We start from the raw sequence: 22646 nt of genomic DNA, 5'->3' as shown, positions 1-22646 counted from the left end.
AGAGAGCGGGAGACCTAGAGAGACAGAGAGAGAGAGACCGAGAGATAGAGAGCGAGAGAGAGATACAGAGAAATACAGAGAGATAGAGAGCGACAGTGAGAGAGAGAGCGACAGGGAGAGAGAGAGCGACAGGGAGAGAGAGAGCGACAGGGAGAGAGAGAGCGACAGGGAGAGAGAGAGCGACAGGGAGAGAGAGAGCGACAGGGAGAGAGAGAGCGACAGGGAGAGAGAGAGCGACAGGGGTGCCCCTTGAAATCCTACAAGCCACTGGTGTATTAACGGACTGGTTCAAAGCAGCCTGCCACCAGAGGGTTTCGGACCACTAAGGGTGAGGGCCTTTGCTCTCAGGAGGTCAGAAACAAAACCTGCTCAGGAAGAGGATGTTCACACCCCGTCCCACAGGATGACATGCTGATTAGAATTCCAAAGCAAGGGAGCTTCAAAGAAGTAACCGCCTTTGAAATGCAAATCTGGCTCCCCTCACAGGAGAGGGTACTGGCCACCTCTACCCATAGCCCTTTGACACCTAGACATGTGGGAAAATTAGCTAGTCAGGTAGGCGTGACCAACCAAGGCTAGTACCACCCCTAATATGCTGATAGTTATATCACAAAATGGTTTACAGCCTTTGAGAGGGCTTGTAAAATGAGAAAGCTAAATCAAAAGTATTGGCGCTCTCTACTGTGGGAACTTTTGTTAGGCAAGAGCAGGGATAGACTCCTGACACTTAATGAGGAAGATGCGGAGTCCTGTGACCTCATAAGGGATATCCTGATTGAGGGCTTTGAACTCACCACTGAATAGTGCAGGAGTAAGTGCAGGGAGACTCATAAAACCTTGAGTCATTCTTGGGTTAATTTTGTTGACTTCGAAGTCAAAGCACTAGGTGGCTGGTTGAAAGGCAGAAAGGTACAAGATTATGAAGGTCTTCACAATCTGTTGATGAAGGAGAACTTGTTAAGTGTATTGTACATCAGAAAAACTGCATCAGTACGTGATGGATCTAGGGGTCTCTCCCCAGGAATTGGTGAATAAGGCTGACCATTGGTTCAAAAGTAGGGTGTATAGACAAGCCCATGGCGGGGGAGACCAAAGAGAGACCGAAAAAGACATGTGACAGATGAAAGAAAATTTAAAGAGTCTACTAAATGCCCCCATAAACTTGTTCAGGAGTGTGGGCCCAGAGTCACTTCCCAATCAAAGGTTGAATACCAGGTAAGAACTGGGATTCCAAAAAGGCTTGGCATGGTCATTGTAAGGGCAAATTGAAGGACTTTTCCTGTCCCAAATGAGGGCACCACAAGTGTACCCCGTGTTACCTCTGGGGTGGTGAGTCTCCAAATGGGATCCTTGGTGTGCGCTGACCAGGTGAGAGCTTACTGAAGCTACTGTAGACTCTGAGGGTGGGGTGGATCTAGCTACCCTGACTGTCCTGCCCCGTAACCTGGAGAAATACAGACAAAAGCCACATATTAACGGGGTTGAAGTGGAAGCACTGAGAGACACAGGTGAAGGGCTGGATGGATTTATTTGACTTGGTTAACCTGGTGCCACTCGGAAAAAGGTAGTGTCTCAGCAGTACAGAGAGCTTTTACTCTCATTAGCACATAACCTCTCCCCTACCAGGGCATCTTGCTCGGGCAAACACTTGGGAGTAGGATAGTCACCCACTTCTAATGACCAAACATGTTCCAGAAGTTAAAGGAGTTTTGTAACTCCTGTGTTACCTGTAAGGGTGGTGTAATGGCCAGGAGAGAGTGAGAACTCTCTAATGTTGAGGCACTACCACTCTCCTAGTGACACCAGGTTTGGAATCTCTGGCCTCAGTGTACATGTGCCCCTCCTCCCATTAGGTCCTGTGGGAGCCATGTAGCAGCTTGTTGTCTCAGGCTCTCAAGAGTAGGTCAAGTTACCTGTCCCTGGCACACCTGTTACCTAGAGAGTCTCCCTGGGCTTAGGAGCTCTGCAAGGGAAGGCCCAAGTTTCTGGGTCTCAGTTCCCTTTAAGGTGGACAGGTCTTCTCCCTGCTGAGGAGAGGGGACTCGATCTTGTGGCTACTCAGAAGTTGCTTTCCCAGCCTACTTGCTTTTTCTCTTGGAAGATGGTGCCATTATTCCAGGCTCTACTTCCTCTTTTTCACTCTGGGCTTTACTCTGTGCTCTTGTTTTCACACACATTCATTCAGGTATTTCCAGCACAGGATCTCAGCTCTACCTCAGCCAATGCTGAAGTCTCCAGATCATTCCCTATCAAACATTCAATAGACCTTCTTTTGGCAAGTAACTCCTCCCTACTCTAAGGACAACATAGCCATGGTATGTACCGTAATATGGTTATCAACAGTGGTGCCTGAATACGTTTAACCAGCCAAATACTGCTCTGGGGATATCAGTTTTTCAGTCACTGTGGTGACACTTGCAATTGTATTCCTCAGTGATTCTATACTCTAACCCAAACTACATTGATATGTGGCTATTGTAAATATTTCTTCAGGTTACTAGGCCAGACAGTCAGGGGAGCTACATCCACTCTACCAATGAGATTAAGGTAGTTTCAGTGTGCTCTCTGACCTGGTCAGGGTAGAATAAGTATCTCATCTGCAGATTCACCACCCCAGTGGTACATGGGGGTGCACTAGTGGAAGCTGTATTGGAACAGGAATAGTCCCCACGTCAGAGACCTTCGGCTTTACAATTTAAACACCATGCTTTTTGGAACCTTTGTTTATACCCTCTAGGCCCACCCTCGTAAAGAGACCTTTTGCTTTAGACTGTCCCACATCTTAGCCATCAGGTGGATTAGCAACATTTCTTTTGGTTATCCTCTCTATGAGATGTTTTAGACACCCATCTCTTGAACCAATGGCCAGCCATCTCCCCCCTCTCCTGGGGAGAGACCAAACATAGCTCTACAAAGTTTTGACGCACTTTTTCTAAAGTACAGTTACTTAAGAGATGCTCTTTCATGAGTAAATTATAAAGCCCAGTAAAGTCTTGCACCGTACTTCCTTTTACCAACCACCTAGTGTTCTGACTAGAGAGTCAACAAACTCAAGCGAGGACTGACTCGAGATTTTGTGAGTCTCCCTTAACTTAATCCTGTACTTCTCAGTGGTGAGTATAAAGCCCTCAAATAGGGTATGCTTCAAGAGGTCACAGGACTCAACATCTTACTCATTAATTGTCAGGAGTCTATTCCTGTACTTGGCCAAGAAATAAAGGGGGAAAACCCTACTCCCTTCTGTGGCACTTCTCTGTAAGCGAGAATCAGGCAGGATAAGAGGACATCCCATCTCCTTTTGAGTTTGTTAGGGAGCCCTGTAATCATGCCTTTCAATGTCTTGTTGAATCTCTCAACAAGGCCATTGGTTTGTGGGTGTAGTAAACCTGTACTGCGCATTCCACACTCTTCCACATGTGTTTCAGGTAAGCGGACATGAAGTTGGAACCTCTGTCTGAAACACCTCCTTAGAAAACCCTACCCTGGTTAGACACCAATGAGACTAAGTGGAATTGCCTAGTCACATGATCCACTACCACTAGAATTAATTTGTTCCCTGATGCTGTGGGAGATTCAAGTGGACCCACTAGGTCCACACCTACTCTTTCAAAGGGAACCCCACCACAGGTAGTGGTATCAGGGGGGCCTTTGAGGGGCTACCTGTCATTCCATGGCTAGCTAGGGGGAAGTCATGAGCTAAAGTTAGGAGAAACTCCCTGTACTTCTGAGGCACTACCACACCCCTAGTGGCTCCAGGTTTGGGGTCTCTTGTCTCAGTGTACAGTAGTCCTTCTTCCCAATAAACTCTGTGGGTACCACTGACCTCTCCCTTTTACTCTGCAGCAGCTTGCTGCCTCAGGCTTTCAAGAGTTGGACAGTCCTGCTGACCAAGGCACAACCCTTCCCTAGAGGGTCACCCTGGGCACAAGAGTTCAACCTGGTAAGGTTCAAGCTCCATGGGCTCAGTTCCCTCTGGGGTGTCCAAGTCCTCTCCCTGAGGGGAGGAGTCCCGATCCTTTTGCTACACAGAAGCTGGTTCCCCAGTCTTCTTACCTTTTCTCTTGGAAGGTTGGGCCATACTTTCAGGCTCCAACACTTCTTTTTCACCCTGTCTCTTGCTCTGTGCTATTTTTTTTACATAGACCAATTCAGAGATGTCCAGCATTGCTGCATGGGTTTTCAGAACAGCCTCAGCCCATGCCGAGGTTTCCAGGTCATTGCCAAGCACACATGCAGCTGGTAGCTTTGGAAAGACCACTACCTGTTTCAGGTCAGTAACCCCCGTCTAATGTCACCATAGCCATTGCATGGTTAGGGGTAACACTGTCAGCATTGGTGACTGGGTAATTTCTCCCAATCACGTATTGCTCAGGGGAAACCAGTGTGTTTCTCACCACAGTGACCCTGGCACCTGTATCCCTCAGAGCTTCTACCCTAGTTCCACTAGTCAATGGGTATTGTAGGACTTTAAGTTGGGTGGCCACACAGCTACAGAGGAAAAATCAACTTCTCCTTCGGAAACTAGAACTGCTTCAATGTCAGGTCAGGAAGGGGCAAGGGTCAGGTGAGTACCAAAACTGCACCACCAGCGGCACTGGGGCAGCCAAATGCAGAGGTCAAAATCTGAGTTTGGCCCAATGCTTTTCATTGGCGACGGGGGTACTCGAAGCCACACTGCTTGCAGGTAGGTAAATCTGCTGCAGGGGCCAAGCTTTGGAGGTTAGTGCAAGCATGGGGGTGACAAAGAAGCACCAAACATACACTATCAGCGGCACAGGGGCACCCATGTGCAGGGTGTAAATTTAGCATCAGGCGCCCAATGCTTTTCAATGGAGAACTTGCTTCGGACAAACAGGCTGCGGGTGATTCAATGGAGGTTGTAGGAGGGGGACCACCGACAGCAGAGCTACGTAGAGCCGTAGGGCCACTGTCGATTCAGCTCATGAAGGCCCAGGGGCTTCAGTTGCAGGGGTGCCTTTAGATGTCTGATCTTACCGGATACGGTCAGGGGGAGCCTCTAGATTCAGCCTGCAGGAATTGTCGTGGAGTTCAGGTGGGGTCAGCCACACACTGGACTTGGTCAGGATTGTTGGGGAACCTGTAATGGATCAGTGGTCCACCTGGACACGGACCAGAGGTGTCGGGTGCAGAGTGGGCATGAATGGCGGATCCAGAGGGCACCAGAGTCCTTTGCCCTGATAGGAGGGGTTCCCCTCATCTTCAAGATGGGAGGGAGCGAAAGGTGTGCTTCAGGTCACTTGCCCCACCTTAGGGGGGAAGTTGGTAGAGGTGGACACACCACCTAAACTCCTACATTTTTCCGCCCAAAGTGGGGATGTAAACCGAGGGCTGCTAGCAGCAGAGGCTGGTGGTCGGCAGGCCTTTGAAGCTTACCTCTCGAGCACTGTGCCCATTCTGGCGGTAAAGGTGTGACACCTTCGCCCAGAATGTGCATTGTTTCAGATCCCAGAGAGCAGAGGCTCTCAGCCCAGGGGTCCAGAAACATGTCTGGTGGTGGCAGGCTGCCTACAGCCAGTCTGTGATCACACCAGGGTTGGTAGGTTTTTTAGGGGGCACCTCTGAGGTGCCCTCCAGTACATGTTACAATAAATCCCACACTGGCATCAGTGTGGGTTTGAGAGGGGTAGCTTCGTACAAAACACTCCTGTGTTCAGTGCAGCCATCAGGGTGCTGTGGAACTCAGGTTGTCGAGCCATTGTACCCTATATGGCTTCCCTGGCACTTTTACAACATTAAAGAATAGACCCTTATATTGTAGGGGCATATCTGCTCAAGCAGATGTGCCCACACCTGTGATATAGTGCACTCTGCCTTAGGGATGGTAAAGCCTGATACAGGGGTGACTTGCCTATATCTTGCGTAGTGCTAGCTGGCATGGCATACAGGTAGTGTACCATCTCAAATCGCATTTTGTCTGGACCAGGCCAAGCATGCTGCAGTGGCAGTCTGCATGGCCTAGGTGATGAGACCCTAGGGGACCCTCTTCAGTCCCAATGCCCTTGGTACCCAGGTACTATTTACTAGGGACTTACAGAGGGCCTGAAGCGCCAACTGTGGACTAATTTTTAGCGCAGAAGCACTGACAAAGGGGACCTGGTTGGCAGGGATCATGTGCTTTACAATGTAACTCTAGTAAAAGAGAGGGACCCAAAGTCCAAAGGGGTAGGGTACCAAAAGACAGATTTGTCAAAGCAAGAGTTGCCCTTTGGGTACACTTTACATTAGCATCAACGCTCATACACACGACATCCAAAACACAATGGAGCAAAGAGTAATTTATAAAAATAATGCAGATATAAAAAAGTGTACAGTTTATTTCAACATATATTAAATGACAAGGTATACAATATTAACATTTTTTACAATAATCCATACAAAGTGGGAAACACAATAAGGAAAATAATTCAAATAAAAAAATTGAGACAAATACACTAGTCCAAAACACAATCACGCTGCAGACCATGTAATATTATCGTGATTGGAGCAGTTGTTTCCAAGACTTAAAGTATTGTAACTCAAATATCATATATGCATTATTTTTATAAATTACTCTTTGCTCAATTGTGTTTTGGATGTGGTGTGTATGAGCGTTGATGCTAATGTAAAGTTTACCTAAAAGGGGAACTCTTGCTTTACAATGTAAACCACATCAATACCAGGCAAAAAAGTGGGGCCATGACAGCTCAGATTAGAAAAATTTGGAAAAATTGAAGTAAATAAATTAATTAAAAAGTAATTTTTGACTAGAGTCAATTGTGAGTTTTTTTTTAATGTAATCACCTATTGGCCCAGTGGTATCAGCAAAATGCAAAGTTGTGAACCCCACTGCTGATCCACCAATGTAGGAAGTTGGATTTTTATGTGGAGTACCAAAACGAGGTACACTATGTAGAATGTTCAGATGACCTTTATGTGCTTACAGGGCTTAAATTAATAATTCCAAATGCTCTCTTTTGTGATAGAGTGGGTGAGAAGTTTAAGCTTATCAAAATTGCTGTTTTAAGCATTTGTTGAACACAGTCAATAAATGAGGCACACACTCAAGAAGAAATTCTAGACCGATTTAGAAAAATAACAGGTATTTTTATATATTTTTAACACTAGGAACTGTTATCAATTTTTACAGGTAAGGAAAAAAGTCACACAAATGCATTTTTATGCGGTAATGCTTACCTATGCAGAAAGGAAACATACTGCATACAGATATTTGCAATCCTATTTCAGGGGTCCGTTTTAGGACTTAAGGGTCATTGGGTCACTGTCACAAGATACATCAGCAGTTCGGGTTTACCTGACCAAGTGTGTCTGGGTGCAGAAGTGCGGGACCGGTTGACAGCCTTGCGCGCTACACCATAGGCAAAGAGGGGGTCACCTAAAAACAAGCTGCAGAGGGGGACTTTGGGACAAGTACAGGAGCTCCCAAAGGGGTCTCAGTTTGTGAGGGTCCTGTCAACTGGGGAACAATGGAGCACATACCTTGTTTAAGGGAAAGATCACTGGCACAGGGGATCTGGTCAGCAGGAACCCTGTGCACTTCAGTCAAAATTGCATCAGATACCAGACAAAAAGTAGGGGTGACCATTTAAAAAAGGGGGACTGTCCTACACCAAGTCCTCGACGTTGAACAGGAGCGTCGCTGTTTCTTAAGTGCGATGTTTCCTTTTAAATCTCAATCCTGTGTAGTTCTCAGAGAGTGGTGAGAGACATTGGTAGCGGACTGACCCTCTCCTCACTCATGGGATGCCCCAGCTCCTTCAGATAGCAGATCTTGCTTTCTGTGCAGCTCCTTTCCATGAAGGCAAATATTCTCCTTGTCCTTCAGGGTATGCTTGGAAAAGGTTCTCCAGTGTTTACATCTGTCTGGGATAGGACTGTCAGAGAGGCAAACTACACACGGTTCATGGGTAATCTGACTTTGCCTTTTTTCTGCCTCAAGCACGACATTTTTCAAATACAGCTTGCATTTTTTTGCAAAGTAAAGAACAAGTTACTCACCTTCGGTAACAATACATCTGTAAGAGACAGATTAGTTATTGATTACTCACCTTATAATTACCCCCAAGCGTCAGACTGGATCTGGAGAATTTTTCCCTCAGCAGTACCCCTGCGCATCGATACGTGGCGTCGGTCGACTCCGCGTTAGTCGTTGGTGTTGTGGTTGCCGGAATGACGTTGTGGTATCTACTTAGACAGCACCCTCGCGCTTACGTCAGTTCATTAGCCCACATTCCACGCAAGAAGTACAGAGCCATGCAAGACACTGACCACTGGTGCACTAAAACTAGTGCCCTGATAGGGAGTCCCTTACTCTAGAAGTCAGTTTGCAGAACGGGAGGATGGGTGGGGCGGTGAGCAATCCATAACCAATCTAGGTCTCTTACAGATATATCTTTACCGAAGGTAAGTAACTTGTTCACCAGAAAGAGACAATTAGTTATGGATTCCTCACCTTAGAATAGATACCCCAGCAATACCTACCCCAGAAGTGCGTCTGCGAACTAAGTTCGCACCAGAAAGTCCTGGAGAACTGAACAGCCAAAGAAGCGGTCTCTCCGGACTTGGCTGTTCAGGCAGTAGTGTTTAGTAAACGTGTGCAGTGAAGCCCACGTAGCTGTCTGGCAGATGTCATGAAGAGGGTGTCTAAGTCCCAAAGCAGTAGCAGCTGCCGATGCCCTGGTGGAATGGGCACGCAACCCTACTGGAGATTCCTTTTATGCCAAGGAATAGCAGATTTTTACAAAGAACGACCCATCAAGAGATGGCCCATTTTTGTACGGCCCGACTTTTCTTGGCACCAACGTAGCCAACAAAGAGTTGCTCATCCACCCAGAATTGTCTTGTGCGATCTAGATAGAAGGAAAGCGCACGTTTTGGATGCAGATGATGGAGCCACTTTTCCTCTTTAGAAGGATGCAGAAAGAAGGTGGGCAATGTGATGGTCTGTCCTATGTGGAAAGAGGTAACCACATTGGGAAAGAAAGAAGGCCTAGTGCGAAGGACAACTTTGTCCGGATCAACAATCAGTAAAGGAGGCTTCGAAGAGATGGCTTGAAGCTCACTCACCCTGCTAGCAGAGGTGATGACAACCAAGAAGGCAGATTTCAAAGTTAAGTTTGACAGGACAATTATGTAACGGCTCAAAGAGAGCGCACATAAGATAAATCAGAACCAAGTCCCACTGGGGCATTAGGAAGGAAGAGGAGGGAAGACATGAGTAATGCCCTTAAATAATCTATTTACAATAGGGGACTTGAAAAGAGAAGGTTGATCAGGAAGCCTAATAAAGTCTGAAAGATAGCCCTAAAGAGGGTCCAAAGCACAGCCCGCTGTGCCAAAGAAAGGATATTGATATTAATATTGATATGTATTTATTAAGCGCTCGTACGCCCGGGGGAGTACAAGAGGAGGAACAAGAGAACCTCAGAAAGGAGATCCACAGCTTTTGCTGTGCGCCATGCCACAAATTTGTTCCATCTGCAGGCTTATACCATTGTAGTGGAAGGACGCCTGGCTGCCAAAATAACGTTACAGGCTTCGGGAGGAAGGTCGAAAACCGTCAACTGCCGCCGCTCAATCTCCACGCAAGGATATGGAGGCTGGACAGGTTCGGGTGGAGGACTGTGCCCTGCTACTGCGAAAGAAGATCCTCCCGAAGAGGCAGTCTGATAGGAGGATCGATGGCCATGTGTAACATCTCGGGATACCAGACTCTTCGTGCCCAATCCGGAGCCACAAGAAGTGCTTGATCTTCAGCACTCTGGGCAGAAGTGATATGGGCGGAAAGGCGTATAGAAGACCGCAATTCCACTTGCGACGAAAAGCATCAACTAGCGAGTGCTGCCTTGGAAATTCCGACGCGCAGAACTGCTGATATTGCGCGTTCTCTTTGGTGGCAAATAGATCTAATCAAGGCTCCCCCCACTGCTGAAAGAGACCTTGCACCACCTCCGAGTGAAGACGCCATTCGTGATCCAACATGCACCTGCAGCTGAGTTTGTCCGCTCTGTCGTTCAGAGAACCTGCCAGGTGTTGAACCACCAGGGATATGCACTGATGATCCAGCCATGTCCAAAGGCAGAGAGCCTCTTGACATAGTGTCCACGACCCCACCCTGGCCTGTTTGTTACAGTACCACATGGCGGTGGTATTGACCGGTAACACCTGCACTACTCTTCCCCGGACAGAGGGAAGGAATGCCTTTAGTGCAGGACAAATAGCCCGAAGCTTCAGAAGGTTGATGTGGAGCCCTGACGCTGCCGGAGACCAGAGGCCTCTGATCTCCGCCTCTCCCATGTGGCCGCCCCACCCCAGAAGTTATGCATCTGTCACCATGTTAAACTCTGGTTGAGAAAGGGAGAGGGATCTGCCATTGACCCAATCCTGGTTCGTGAGCCACTACTGCAATTTTCAAGCAGTGCCCTCTGAGATTTTGACACAATCTGATTGATTCCCCTGATGTGGTGCCCACTGGAACATCAGGTCCCACTGCAGAGCCCACAGGTCCCACTGCAGAGCCCACATATGCCATCTGGCATGATCCACCAGCAGGATGCAAGAGGCCATGAGGCCCAGCAGCCTCAGAGTCAGTCTGACCGAAACCCGGAATAGAGGCTGAAAGATCGGATCGAATGCAGGAGGTCCGCCGTAGTCTGGAGGTGTGTGACAACTGCCTGGGGTGAGGCTGCCTTCAACAGAGAGTCGTCGAGATAGGGGAAGACTGGCACCCCTGATCTGCGCTGATGAGCTGCGACCACCACCATCACTTTCGTGAACACCTGAGGGACTCTGGTACGGCCAAAGGGGAGCACGGTAAACTGAAAGTGCTCGTGGCCTACCGTGAACCGTAGGTAATGCCGGTGGGCCGGCAGGACAGGGATGTGAAAATAGGAATCCTGTAAGCCCAACGCTACCAACCAGTCTCCCGGGTCGAGGGCAGACAGGACCTGAGCCAGTGTCACATTTTGAACTTCTCCTTCCAGAGGAAGCAGGTGACGTTCCTGAGATCCAAGATAGGATACAGGCCCTTGTACTTCTTGGGCACCAGAAAGTAGTGGGAATAGCAACCACAACCTACTCCTGGGACAGAAAGTCGCTCAATAGCTCCCTTGGCCAAGAGAGCCATAACTTCCTGCTGGAGAAGGACCAGGTGATCCTCCGTCATGCAAAACCTAACCCCTGACGTGATGTTGAGCCAGTGGGGGAGGTGATGGAGAATCCTGCCTCCTACTGGCAATTGATGGGCCTGAAAGGCCGGACTAGGAGGGTTTTGAGGCTGCTGCAGAGGGGGCGCTGGTGGACTGGCCCGCCTGCTGGCCCCCTGACCCACGGCGGTGGTATCCACGCCCCCGGCTGACAGAGGCTGGACAGCTTGCACAGGCCTGTGGCCCTGGGTAGAATGTGGCGGGGCACCCCTTTCATAGCCATGAAGGGGCAAAAAGCAGACTGCACTGGGCAAGAGGTAGACGCAAGGCCTAAGGATCTGGACGTAGCCCTAGAATCCTTAAAGTGATATAGCGCGTTGTCTGCCTTGTCGCCGAACAGGCAACGGCCATAAAAGGGCATGCATAAAAGCGTTGCTTGGACATCACCCGAGAAGCCAATGGACCTCAACCAGGCGTAACGTCCCAGTGCTACCGACGTGTAAATCAAGCTGCCCAGTGAGACTGTAGTGTCCAGCCCACACCAGATGGCGAACTTTGCTGCATCTCTCCCTTCGGCAACAGCACGGGAGAGCCCGGCTCTGGCCCTCTCAGAGCATTGTGGCAGCACTTGCGCAACCGTGTCCCACACCGAGTGTGAGTAACAGCCCAATAGACATGCAGTGTTCAGTGACCGCAGTCCCAAGCTGGAGGAATAAAACATCTCCTCAAGGTGGTCCAGCTTCTTGGATTCCCTATCAGGTGGTACGTTAGGGAATGCGCCTTTGGACGTGGAGGCTTGGACCACCAAGCTCTCTGGGGTAGGATGGGAAGAGAGGAAAATGGGGTCGGTCGGGCAATCATCCTGTCCACAGGAACCCCTATGTTGGGCTTGGACCAAGTCCCCAAAAGGATGTCCGTAAGGGCCTAACTGAACGGCAACAGGGGCTCCGAAGAAGCCGCTGCTGGCTGAAGCACCTAGGTCAAGAGGTTAGTCCTGACCACCACCTTAGGAAGCTCGAGGTTTAGTGCCGCAGCAGCCCTACGCAACACCACTGCGTAAGACGCACCATCCTCCTTAGCCACGACAGGGGGGAAAGCATGCCGGAGAGGTATTCAGACCACTGGCGTCACCCAATTTCTCTCTCCAGTCCGGTTCCTCTAACTAGTCTGAAAGAGTCCACAGACCCCTCCCAGTCCTACTAACCCTCTTCTGGTAGCCACTCAGGGTGGTCGGAAATATTAGGGGAGAACAGGGGTAAAAAATGACGAGTGGGCGCTGGTCCCAACATCAGTCTGGCTCCTTGTCCACATTGAGGGGGAAGCCAGGGCAGACGCCAGCTGGGGACAACCAGTGGCGGAGGTGTTGTCACTGGATTCGGCGCCAGAGGTGTCCAGTTCGACTGGCGCCAATCCGGATCCAGGCCTGGATCCAAGGCCTAGAGCCCCCAGCTGAGTCCACGGGGCCGAAGGAACACCAGCGGAGTACGGCTACCTGAAGATGGAGTGCAAGGCTTCGTAAAAGCTTTGAAGCTGGGCTGGGGTCGCGCCGGCTCCTGGAAAGGGAGGGAAGGCCAGAGTGGACCCAACAGGATCCGCAGGCAGAGCAGGATGACTACCTTCCGCTTCGCGTCAGCCGACGGACAGGGAGAGAGCGAAGAGTGAAAAGGCTTCTTCGCCTTCTTCTTGTGCTTCGACTTAACCAAAGATGAAGACTCAATGAGGAGTGGTGGTGGTGGCTCAGCAACCGGTCCTGTGACCTCCCTCTCGACCGGGACCTTGACCGGTGTGGAGCGGACTGCCGGGCCTTGAGAAGCTTTCACGATAGCTCCTGCAAAGACTTCGGGTTCATGGCCCTGCAGTTGAGGCGCAACTTCGGGTCGTAGTCAAGCTCCAGGCACCAAAGTCACACGAGGTGAGGGCCCATGACAGACATCAATTTGTGACAGGAGTCACAAGCCTTGCAGCCGGTCTGACGTGACAGCACCAGGAGTCGATCAGCTAAAAAAAGTTGTTGAAAAAAGGCACAAAAAGTGACTCGAGGTACTGCTCTTCAGATCTGCGCTGGGTGTCACGGAAAAACTAAGAACTGGCTGCAGCGCACGAGGGCGGCGTCTAAGTAGATACCGCAACGTCATTCCGGCGACCATGACACCAACGACGAACGGGGAGTCTAACAACGTGCAGGGGTACTGCTGAGGAAAAAATTCCCCGGATCCAGTCTGACGCCTGGGGGTAATTCTAAGGTGAGAAATCCATAACTAATTGGCTCTTTCAGATTGAAATCTTCCTGGCAAAATAAGAAGAAAAAAAAAGGCTGAGCTCAGTGTTCAAAGAACCTGTCGCCAAATGCCATAAAAAAGTACTGAGGTAACTGCCACCTGCAGGAGGGCTGTGGGCTCCTAAAGGTGTGGTGTCCGTTTTCATGCTCTAATAGCTGAAGCCTATATGGCTACATTGCCCCAATTTCTTCAACTCCATTGCTTTCAAAAGGTTTGTGAATGAGGTTTTTAAAATAAGTTGACTCTTTTCCCGTAAACTTTTTATTGTTTCATATTAATACTATTTAGGTCTTTATAAAAACAAATTTAATGCATTAGCCAATACAGTCTATTTTCAAAGCTGCAAAAAAATGGAATGTTATATGAAAAGATTTTACCTTCCTGACGTAACGCGAAAATGGTATACAAAGAAAGAATAAATTACTTACCTGTAATCCTAGTTCTCTTCCAGGGGAATACTCACAGTCATAAGCACTAATTGGTCCGGCCCATGTGCAGGAACCCCGGAGCACATATCAAATAAAATATATATGTACGTTTAAACCTTAAACAAGTACACATTACCCTAAAACATATATATACACACACATATATATATATATATATATATATATATATATATATATATATACACACACACATACACACATATATACATTCACACATACATATTGCATTTATATAGCGCTTACTACCCCTGACTAGGAATCAAAGCGATTTTCAGCAAGAAGCATGCTACTCCGGAACCCAAAAGGGATTAGTGTTGAATTTTCTATGTATTTCTGTACAACTGAAAAATAAATGTGTGTATTGATATGTGCAGTAAATGCTACGTTAAGTAAATTAACATTGATGTTTTCCACAAATTTTCATCACTCCCCACCGACCCCTTCCATATGATGAACACATCATCTAAATAACGGAGCCAACAAAGAACATGATGCTCTAAATCTTCACTGTGCTCTACACCGTTAATGCCTGCTCCTCCCACCAGCCCACGTGTAAACACGCCTAGCTGGGGAAGAAGCAGGCAACCATGTCGACTCTCCTCAGTTGTTGAAGATCCTTGCAATTAAAATGAAAAAAGTTATTTTCCAAGCACCATGTAATCATGGATAATCTAATTTTGCTGTGATTATATACCCGCAGTGACCTACTTCTAAGATAATATTCCACTGCTCTCAACCCATCTTGGTGCTTGATACTTGTATAAAGCGAAGTAATGTCTAACGTCATTAACAAATATTCATTAGTCCAGGGTATGTCGTAGATTCGCCTAAGAAAATCATCTATCTTGGATAAAAGATGGTAAACTCAACAGATTTTTGAAGGAAAAAAAAAACAACATGTTCGGATGTTCTTTCAAAGAACCTATTTCTCGACGAAAGTAGAGGTTTTCCCAGCATTGGAACAATATTTTTATGAATTTTGGGGGATGAAATAATGGACCAACATTATTGAATGATTGTTACGCAAAAACAGATTAGTACAAGAGCTAGCACTCGAAGGCAGGAGAATTTTAAATTGACCTGGCCTCTCTTCAACTCGGTTTCTTTCGATTGAGAAAGGCAGTTGAACTGCCGAAACACATCTGTTTTTATTGCTACTGTGTCCAGAGAGGCCGGATCAATTAAAAAAGTTTCAAAATCTTCTGCCTTCAAGTGCTTGCTCTTGTACTAATGCAGTTTGGGAGGTTTCTGTGGAAGTTAAAAAGACACCAACGGTGGAGTCTTACTATGCCCCAACAGCGATCTGGATGCACACCAGCAATACCACAACCCAGTTTTGAATGAATATAAAATATATATATATATATATATATATATATACATATATATATATATATAATATATATATATATATATATACACATACATGCACATATATATACACATACATGCACATATATATACACATACATGCACACATATATACACATACATGCACACATATATACACATACATGCACACATATATATACATACATGCACACATATATATACATACATGCACACATATATATACATACATGCACACATATATATACATACATGCACATATATATATACATACATGCACATATATATATACATACATGCACATATATATATACATACATGCACATATATATATACATACACATATATATATACATACATGCACATATATATACATACATGCACATATATATACATACATGCACATATATATACATACATGCACATATATATATATATATATATACACACACATACATGAACATATATACACACACACACACACACACACACACACACACACAAACACACACACACACACATACGTACGTTAAGAAACCTCTTTGGTTAATTTTCTACTTAGCTGCTAGTAATGGTCCTGTATTTGTCCGCAGGGGTATGGGATGGGCTAGCTATTCTCTTCAGTGCTTATGACTGGTGAGGAGTATCCCCTGTAAGAGAAGGATAAGTTGCTTACCTGTAATCGTAGTTCTCTTCCAGGGGAATACTCAGTCATAAGCCACAGTCCCTCATCATCAGATGAATTCTCAACACAGCAGTTGTGATGTGGTTTACCCTCTGAATGTTATTGTCGCCGTAAAAAAGACCTGTCACTGTCACCTGTGTGGAATAATTGGCTTAAGGAGGGCTTAAAGGCACGGTGCCAGTTTTTCTCTGTTGTAGAATTTCAATGCAGCCTATTGGCTAACAATGCCTTTCATACCCGTTTCTATTTTCTTTCAAATAAAGGCTATGTTTTACACTTTAAAGTTTTCATTTTCAGCATTGCAGAAATGTTGAATGTGTATGGTTAATTTTAAATGAAAAGCTCAATGTAAATTGGGCATTTTTTAGCCTCTATTTGTTTAGGTTACATGTTTATATATGTTCATCCACTTGTATGCTGTAGGTTACTACATACTTTAAGGTTCAAACATACATATATGTTGTATTTGACATTAGCTCCAGGGTCCAAGAACGTAGGCGGGACTATTCAGTGCTTATGACAATTGAGTATCCCCAGGAGGAGAATTCTTTTTGTAAGTGTTCTGGGATCTCGCATGTGGAAGGAGTATTCAGTGCTCATCATTATCAATGGAGATTCCCTGAAGGAGAACCAGTGCATAGAAGTACCAATCAGACAAATAAAATGTGATAGAAGGAATGTTTGCCATTTGTCTAACCACTGGCTCGCTCAGGGTAGCACTCCAACCCACTGTGTATATGCCTACCATACCACAACAGTTTGGACTCAGCCAAATGAAAATCAGTCCTGACCCAGCTCCAATAGGACAGTCAAGCCAAAACTGACAGGGTTGGACCTTTTTAGAATTGAAACGTCTGTTGCTTATAATCCTTGCAAGGCTTAAACTGTGTTCTGTGCACAGTGCCAAATCAAGACAAACAACATCTCTTTAAACTAATCCTAGAAAAAGAAAATCTATGGTATTGCTTTTTTAGTGGTCTGAGATAAAAAAAAAAAAGAGCAGACTATGCAGGGATAGCAATGTCACTTCTGCTGAGAAAATCAATAGGGCTCCACTCCTGAAGTTTCTCTAGTGTCACCGGAAATCCAACAGCATGACTTCACAAGTATTTAGAAAGTCACTCACTGGTATTTCTTCACTGAATTAACACAAAAGAAGTAGTATCAATTATGAGATGCGCGTATGTGCACCCTTTGCGTGACAGCAGAGTTATACCAAGATTCCTTTCCTCCCACTCTCCTCGACAAAGGGGTACAGTAGAATTTTTTAAAAAAGACAACGGAAAAACTGAAAATGATATGCACCTTACCTGTTGAAAGAGATAGACAGGAACCTTGGAGTACTGGTGCAAGAGATAGTCAAAGACTAGCAGCAGACGGGCCAATGGAAGAGGCACAGTCGGAAGCTGGGATTCCAAGTTGCTGGCCAGTTCCAAGATGGTCTGTATACAGAGGTTGAGAACTGAGCGGCGACCTTTATCCGAGAAGTTGTGGAAGATAAGCAATAGAAGCTGTACGTGATCCACATTCAGATCCTCTGTGTCACCAGGGACAACACCTTGCAAGGCATTTTGCTTTAGAGTCCCAATAAACCTGATTAAAACAGAGTGGTGAAAGGATTTATGTCTAAAGAAATATTTACACCCAAGTAAGCGGGTAAACTCGAGAAAAGAGGGTCAGAGAAACAGTAGGTAAGGAGAAAAATACAGATGGTGTTTGGGAGGCAGAATATGAGGGACGCAGAGACGGGAGGCATAGAGGGTCTCCGAGAAAAGAACTGAAATTAACTTAGTAGTATGACAAAAGAGGATAGCTTTGTGGTTCAATGGTAGTGCTGTGTAAACATAATAGCCATAACAATAGTTTGCATCTTGAATAGATATTAAATCATATGCTGTGCATAGTCTGTCATACAGTGGCATTTCTGGAAATAATACATTTGTAAAGCGCATCACTCCCCCAACTAGGTTTTCCAGCTCACTTGTGGCAAGTTTTATGAAATTGTAGGTGTTGATGAACAAGTTACTTACCTTCGGTAACGATATATCTGTAAGAAACAGTAGTTAGTATTAGATTCCTTACCTTAGAATATCCCCAGGCGTCAGTCTGGATCCGGAAACTTTTGCGTAGCAGTACCCCTGCGCGTCGGTAGGCGTCGTCTGCAGGCGTCCCCTGCGGCTCCGCGTCGTCGGCGTCGTGCGCCGTGATGACGTCGCTGGAGTATATAGACGCCGCCTCCGCGCGCTGACGTCAGTTCTTTGCACACAGCTTTTCCGCGCCAGAACACGCAGAGCCATGTGAGAACTAACACTGGTGCCATATGAAACTAGGGCCCTGAAAGGGATGTCCTTAACCCTAGGTATCAGTTCGCAGAACGGGGAGGATGGGTGGGGCGGTAAGGAATCTAATACTAACTACTGTTTCTTACAGATATATCGTTACCGAAGGTAAGTAACTTGTTCATCTGAAAGAAACAGGTTAGTATTAGATTCCTTACCTTAGAATAGATACCCCAGCAATACCAACCCCGGTGGTGGGTCTGCGAACCAATACAAACCTACACCAGAAAGTCCTGGAGGACCGAACGGCCAAAGAAGCCATCCCTCCGGACTTGACTGTCCAGGCAGTAGTGCCTCGCAAAGGTGTGCAGCGAGGCCCACGTAGCCGCCTGGCAAATGTCCTGCAAAGGGACTCCCCGGCCCAGGGCAGTAGTAGCCGCCGTGGCCCGAGTGGAATGGGCCCTCAGCCCAACAGAAGGCTCCTTTCGAGCCAAAGAGTAGCATGCTTTGATGCACAGGACGACCCACCGAGAGATGGTTCGTTTCTGTACCGCCCTTCCCTTCTTCTCACCCACGTAGCCAACAAACAGTTGATCATCCACCCGGAACTGGCGTGTGCGATCCATATAAAATGAAAGCGCACGTTTTGGGTCCAGACGATGGAGCCGCTCTTCATCCTTTGAAGGATGCGGAGGCGGGAAGAAGGAGGGTAAGGTGATGGACTGCCCGATGTGAAAAGCAGAAACCACTTTGGGCAGGAAAGAAGGCCTAGTCCTAAGAACCACCTTGTCAGGATGGACGGACAAGAAAGGAGGTTTTACAGAAAGAGCCTGGAGCTCACTCACTCTCCTGGCAGAGGTGATGGCAACCAGGAAGGCCGTCTTTAAAGTGAGAAGACGGAGAGGACAGGAATGAAGCGGCTCAAAGGGAGCGCACATCAAGAATGTCAGAACCAGGTTCAAGTCCCACTGAGGCATCACGAACGGAACAGGAGGATACATGTGCGTGATGCCTTTCAAGAATCTCAGTACAATAGGGGACTTGAATAAAGATGGCTGATCAGGTAGCCTTAAGAAGGCGGAAAGGGCAGAAAGGTAGCCCTTGATAGTGCCCAGAGCAGAGCCCTGCTGGGCAAGAGGAGAACCTCGGAAAGAGGGGCAGAAAGGGGATCCACAGCCTTTGCTGTGCACCATGCCACAAATCTGTTCCACCGGCAGGCGTATACCGACTTTGTGGAGGGACGCCTGGCTGCCAGAATCACATCACAGACTTCAGGAGGCAAGTCGAATGGCCTCAACTGTCGCCGCTCAATCTCCACGCATGGAGGTGGAGGCTGGACAGGTTCGGGTGGAGGACCGTCCCCTGCTGCTGCGACAGAAGGTCCTCCTGAAGGGGCAGGCGGATCGAGGGACCGACTGACATGCTGAGTAGCTCGGGATACCAGTATCTTCGAGCCCAGTCCGGAGCCACAAGGATAACTTGGGCCCGGTCGCGCCTGATCTTCAGCACTCTGGGCAGAAGTGGTATAGGCGGAAAGGCGTACAACAGACCGCAACTCCACTCGGGCCGAAAGGCGTCGCTGAGCGAGTGCCGTCTTGGAAACTCCAACGCGCAGAACTGATGACATTGCGCGTTCTCTTCTGTGGCGAATAGATCTAACCAAGGCTCTCCCCATTGCTGAAAGAGGCCGTTCGCCACGTCCGAGTTCAGACGCCATTCGTGATCCACCGAGCACCGACGGCTGAGCTCGTCCGCCCTGGCGTTCAGAGAACCTGCCAGGTGTTGAACCGTCAGAGTCACGCCCTGACGTTCCAGCCATTGCCAGAGGCGCAGAGCCTCCTGGCAAAGGGTCCACGACCCCACACCGCCCTGTTTGTTGCAGTACCACATGGCGGTGGTGTTGTCCGTGAACACCTGCACTACACTCCCGTTGACAAAGGGGAGGAATGCCTTCAGTGCTAGGCGAATCGCCCGCAGCTCCAACATGTTGATATGGAGCCGGGACTCCGCCGGAGACCAGATGCCTCTGATCTCCGCCTCTCCCAAGTGGCCTCCCCAGCCCTGGAGGGACGCGTCCGTCACAACTACGTGCTCCGGTTGGGGAAGGGAGAGGGATCTGCCTCTGACCCAATCGCGGTCCGTAAGCCACCACTGCAACTGTCTCGCAGTGCCCTCCGAGATCAGGACACGGTCGGATAGGTTGCCCTGATGCTGGGCCCACTGAAACTTCAGGTCCCACTGCAGAGCCCGCATCCGCCACCTGTCGTGATGCACCAGTAGGATGCAGGAGGCCATCAGCCCCAGAAGCCGCAGCGTCAACCTGACCGAAACCCGGGATAACGGCTGAAAGATGGGAATCAGAGCCTGAATATCCCGGACCCGCCGTTCCGGAGGATAAACCCGAAACTGCGCCGAGTCGAGAACCGCTCCGATGAAAAGGAGCTTTTGAGAGGGACACAGGTGTGATTTCGACACATTGATGGAAAACCCCAGCTCGTGCAGGAGGTCTGCCGTCATCTGAAGGTGGTGGACGACTGTTTGGGGCGAGCCCGCCTTCAACAACCAGTCGTCGAGGTAGGGGAAGACTGAAACCCCTAACCGGCGCAGATGAGCTGCGACCACCGCCATCACTTTCGTGAACACCCGTGGGGCGCTGGTAAGGCCGAACGGGAGCACGATAAACTGAAAGTGCTCCTGGCCTACCGTGAACCGCAGGTAACGCCGGTGGGCCGGCAGGACGGGGATGTGAAAATACGCATCCTGCAAGTCCAACGCTACCATCCAGTCTTGTGGGTCTAGAGCAGCCAAGACCTGAGCCAAAGTCAACATCTTGAACTTCTCCTTCCGGAGGAAGCCGTTGACGTTCCGTAGGTCCAAGATAGGACGGAGGCCTCCTTTGTCCTTCTTGGGCACCAGAAAGTAGTGGGAGTAGCAACCACACCCTACTTCTGGCCTAGGAACGCGCTCGATGGCCCCCTTGGCCAAGAGGGCCGTAACTTCCTCCCGCAGAAGTGTCAAGTGGTCCCCCGACACACGGTGGTTCTGCGGTGGCATGGCTGGAGGAGTGGACTCGAAGGGGAGGGAGTAGCCCCTTCGGGCGAGCTGCAGCACCCACCTGTCCGATGCAATCGCGCGCCAGCGGGAGTGGTGATGGCGAACCCTGCCACCCACTGGCGTCACGTGAGCCCGAAAGCTCGGACTAGGAAGATTTGGAGGCTGCTGCGGGGGGAGGTGTGGACTGACCTCGCCGCTGCCCCCTACCGCCACCACGGCGGAATCCACTGCCACCACCGCGCTGGGGAGCGCTCTGCGGCGCGTGGCTGGCAGCACGTGTGGGACCGCCCCTTCCTTGGCCACGAAAGGGGCGAAACGAACCCGTTTGCTGGCGCTGGGTCGAAAGACCCAAGGACTTGGCCGTGACCCTGGAGTCCTTGAAGCGCTCAAGCGCGTTGTCCGCCTTGTCACCGAACAGGCGACTGCCATCAAATGGCATGTCCATGAGGGCATTCTGGACATCCGGCGAGAAGTTGGCGGATCGCAGCCAAGTATGGCGACGAATCGCCACCGTCGTGGACATAGCCCGTCCCAGCGAGTCGGTCGTGTCAAGACCACACCTGATCGAATACCTCGCCGCGTCCCGGCCTTCAACCAAGGCCTGGTTGAGCTTGTCCCGCACCTCCTGCGGGCATTGCGGCAGACACTCCGCGACCGTATCCCACAGAGAGTGGGTGTAGCGGCCCAAGAGGCACGCGGTATTGCAAGACCGCAGTCCAGCGCTCAAAGACGAAAAGACCTTCTTGCCAAATTGGTCATATCGCTTCGATTCCCGATCGGGCGGGGCCGACGGGAATGCGGACTGGGAAGTGGAGGCCTGGATCACCAGACTCTCCGGGGAGGGATGGGTGGAGAGGAAGGCAGGGTCGTACGAACACGGACGGTGACGCCTGGCAACGTTCCGGTCAACCGGTGCACCGGAAGCGGGCCTGGACCAGGTGCCCAAAAGGACATCCGTCAGGGCCTCATTAAACGGCAGCAGAGGCTCCTGAGGGCATGACTGCGGTTTAAACACTTCGGTGAGAATGTTAGGTTTCACCTTAGCGACGGGGAGCTCAAGGCGCAAGGCCTTGGCAGCCCTCATCAGGACCACCGAATAGGCAGCCCCCGCCTCCGACGCCACAGGGGAAGGCGAGACAAACCCAGGGTTGGGCGACTCGTCCAGACCACTGGCATCACCTAAGTCACCTACCCAGTCCACGTCATACTGGCAGGCCCGTGACAAAGGGTCCTCAGACCCCTCCCAACCCTCACCATACTCGTCCTCATCGCCGTAGTCCGGGTCGACGATATAGACCGGCTCCTCGGAGCCAATGGGCCCCAACGGCGCCGGACTCGGCGTCGGACGATGCCGGTCCGACTCCGCGTCAGGAGTCAGAGAGGGAATG

At 49.0% G+C, this 22646-nt stretch overlaps 1 protein-coding gene across 11 annotated transcripts in view; it reads right to left on the bottom strand.

Annotated features, from left to right (window-relative positions):
* Nucleotides 1-22646, bottom strand: part of UBR4 (ubiquitin protein ligase E3 component n-recognin 4) — a 2329353-nt gene that overhangs the window by 1891190 nt on the left and 415517 nt on the right. For all 11 annotated transcript variants that reach the window (XM_078642504.1, XM_078642505.1, XM_078642507.1 and 8 more), the window contains exon 19: nt 17236-17518. In XM_078642504.1, the coding sequence (XP_078498630.1) occupies nt 17236-17518 (283 nt within the window). The remainder of the gene's footprint in view (nt 1-17235; nt 17519-22646) is intronic.

This window comes from Lissotriton helveticus, chromosome 5_1, assembly GCF_964261635.1.
Source record: "Lissotriton helveticus chromosome 5_1, aLisHel1.1, whole genome shotgun sequence".
NCBI classification, from domain to species: domain Eukaryota; kingdom Metazoa; phylum Chordata; class Amphibia; order Caudata; family Salamandridae; genus Lissotriton; species Lissotriton helveticus.
The sequence above is the reverse complement of the archived record's forward strand: the minus strand, read 5'-3'. Positions and strand labels throughout refer to the sequence as shown.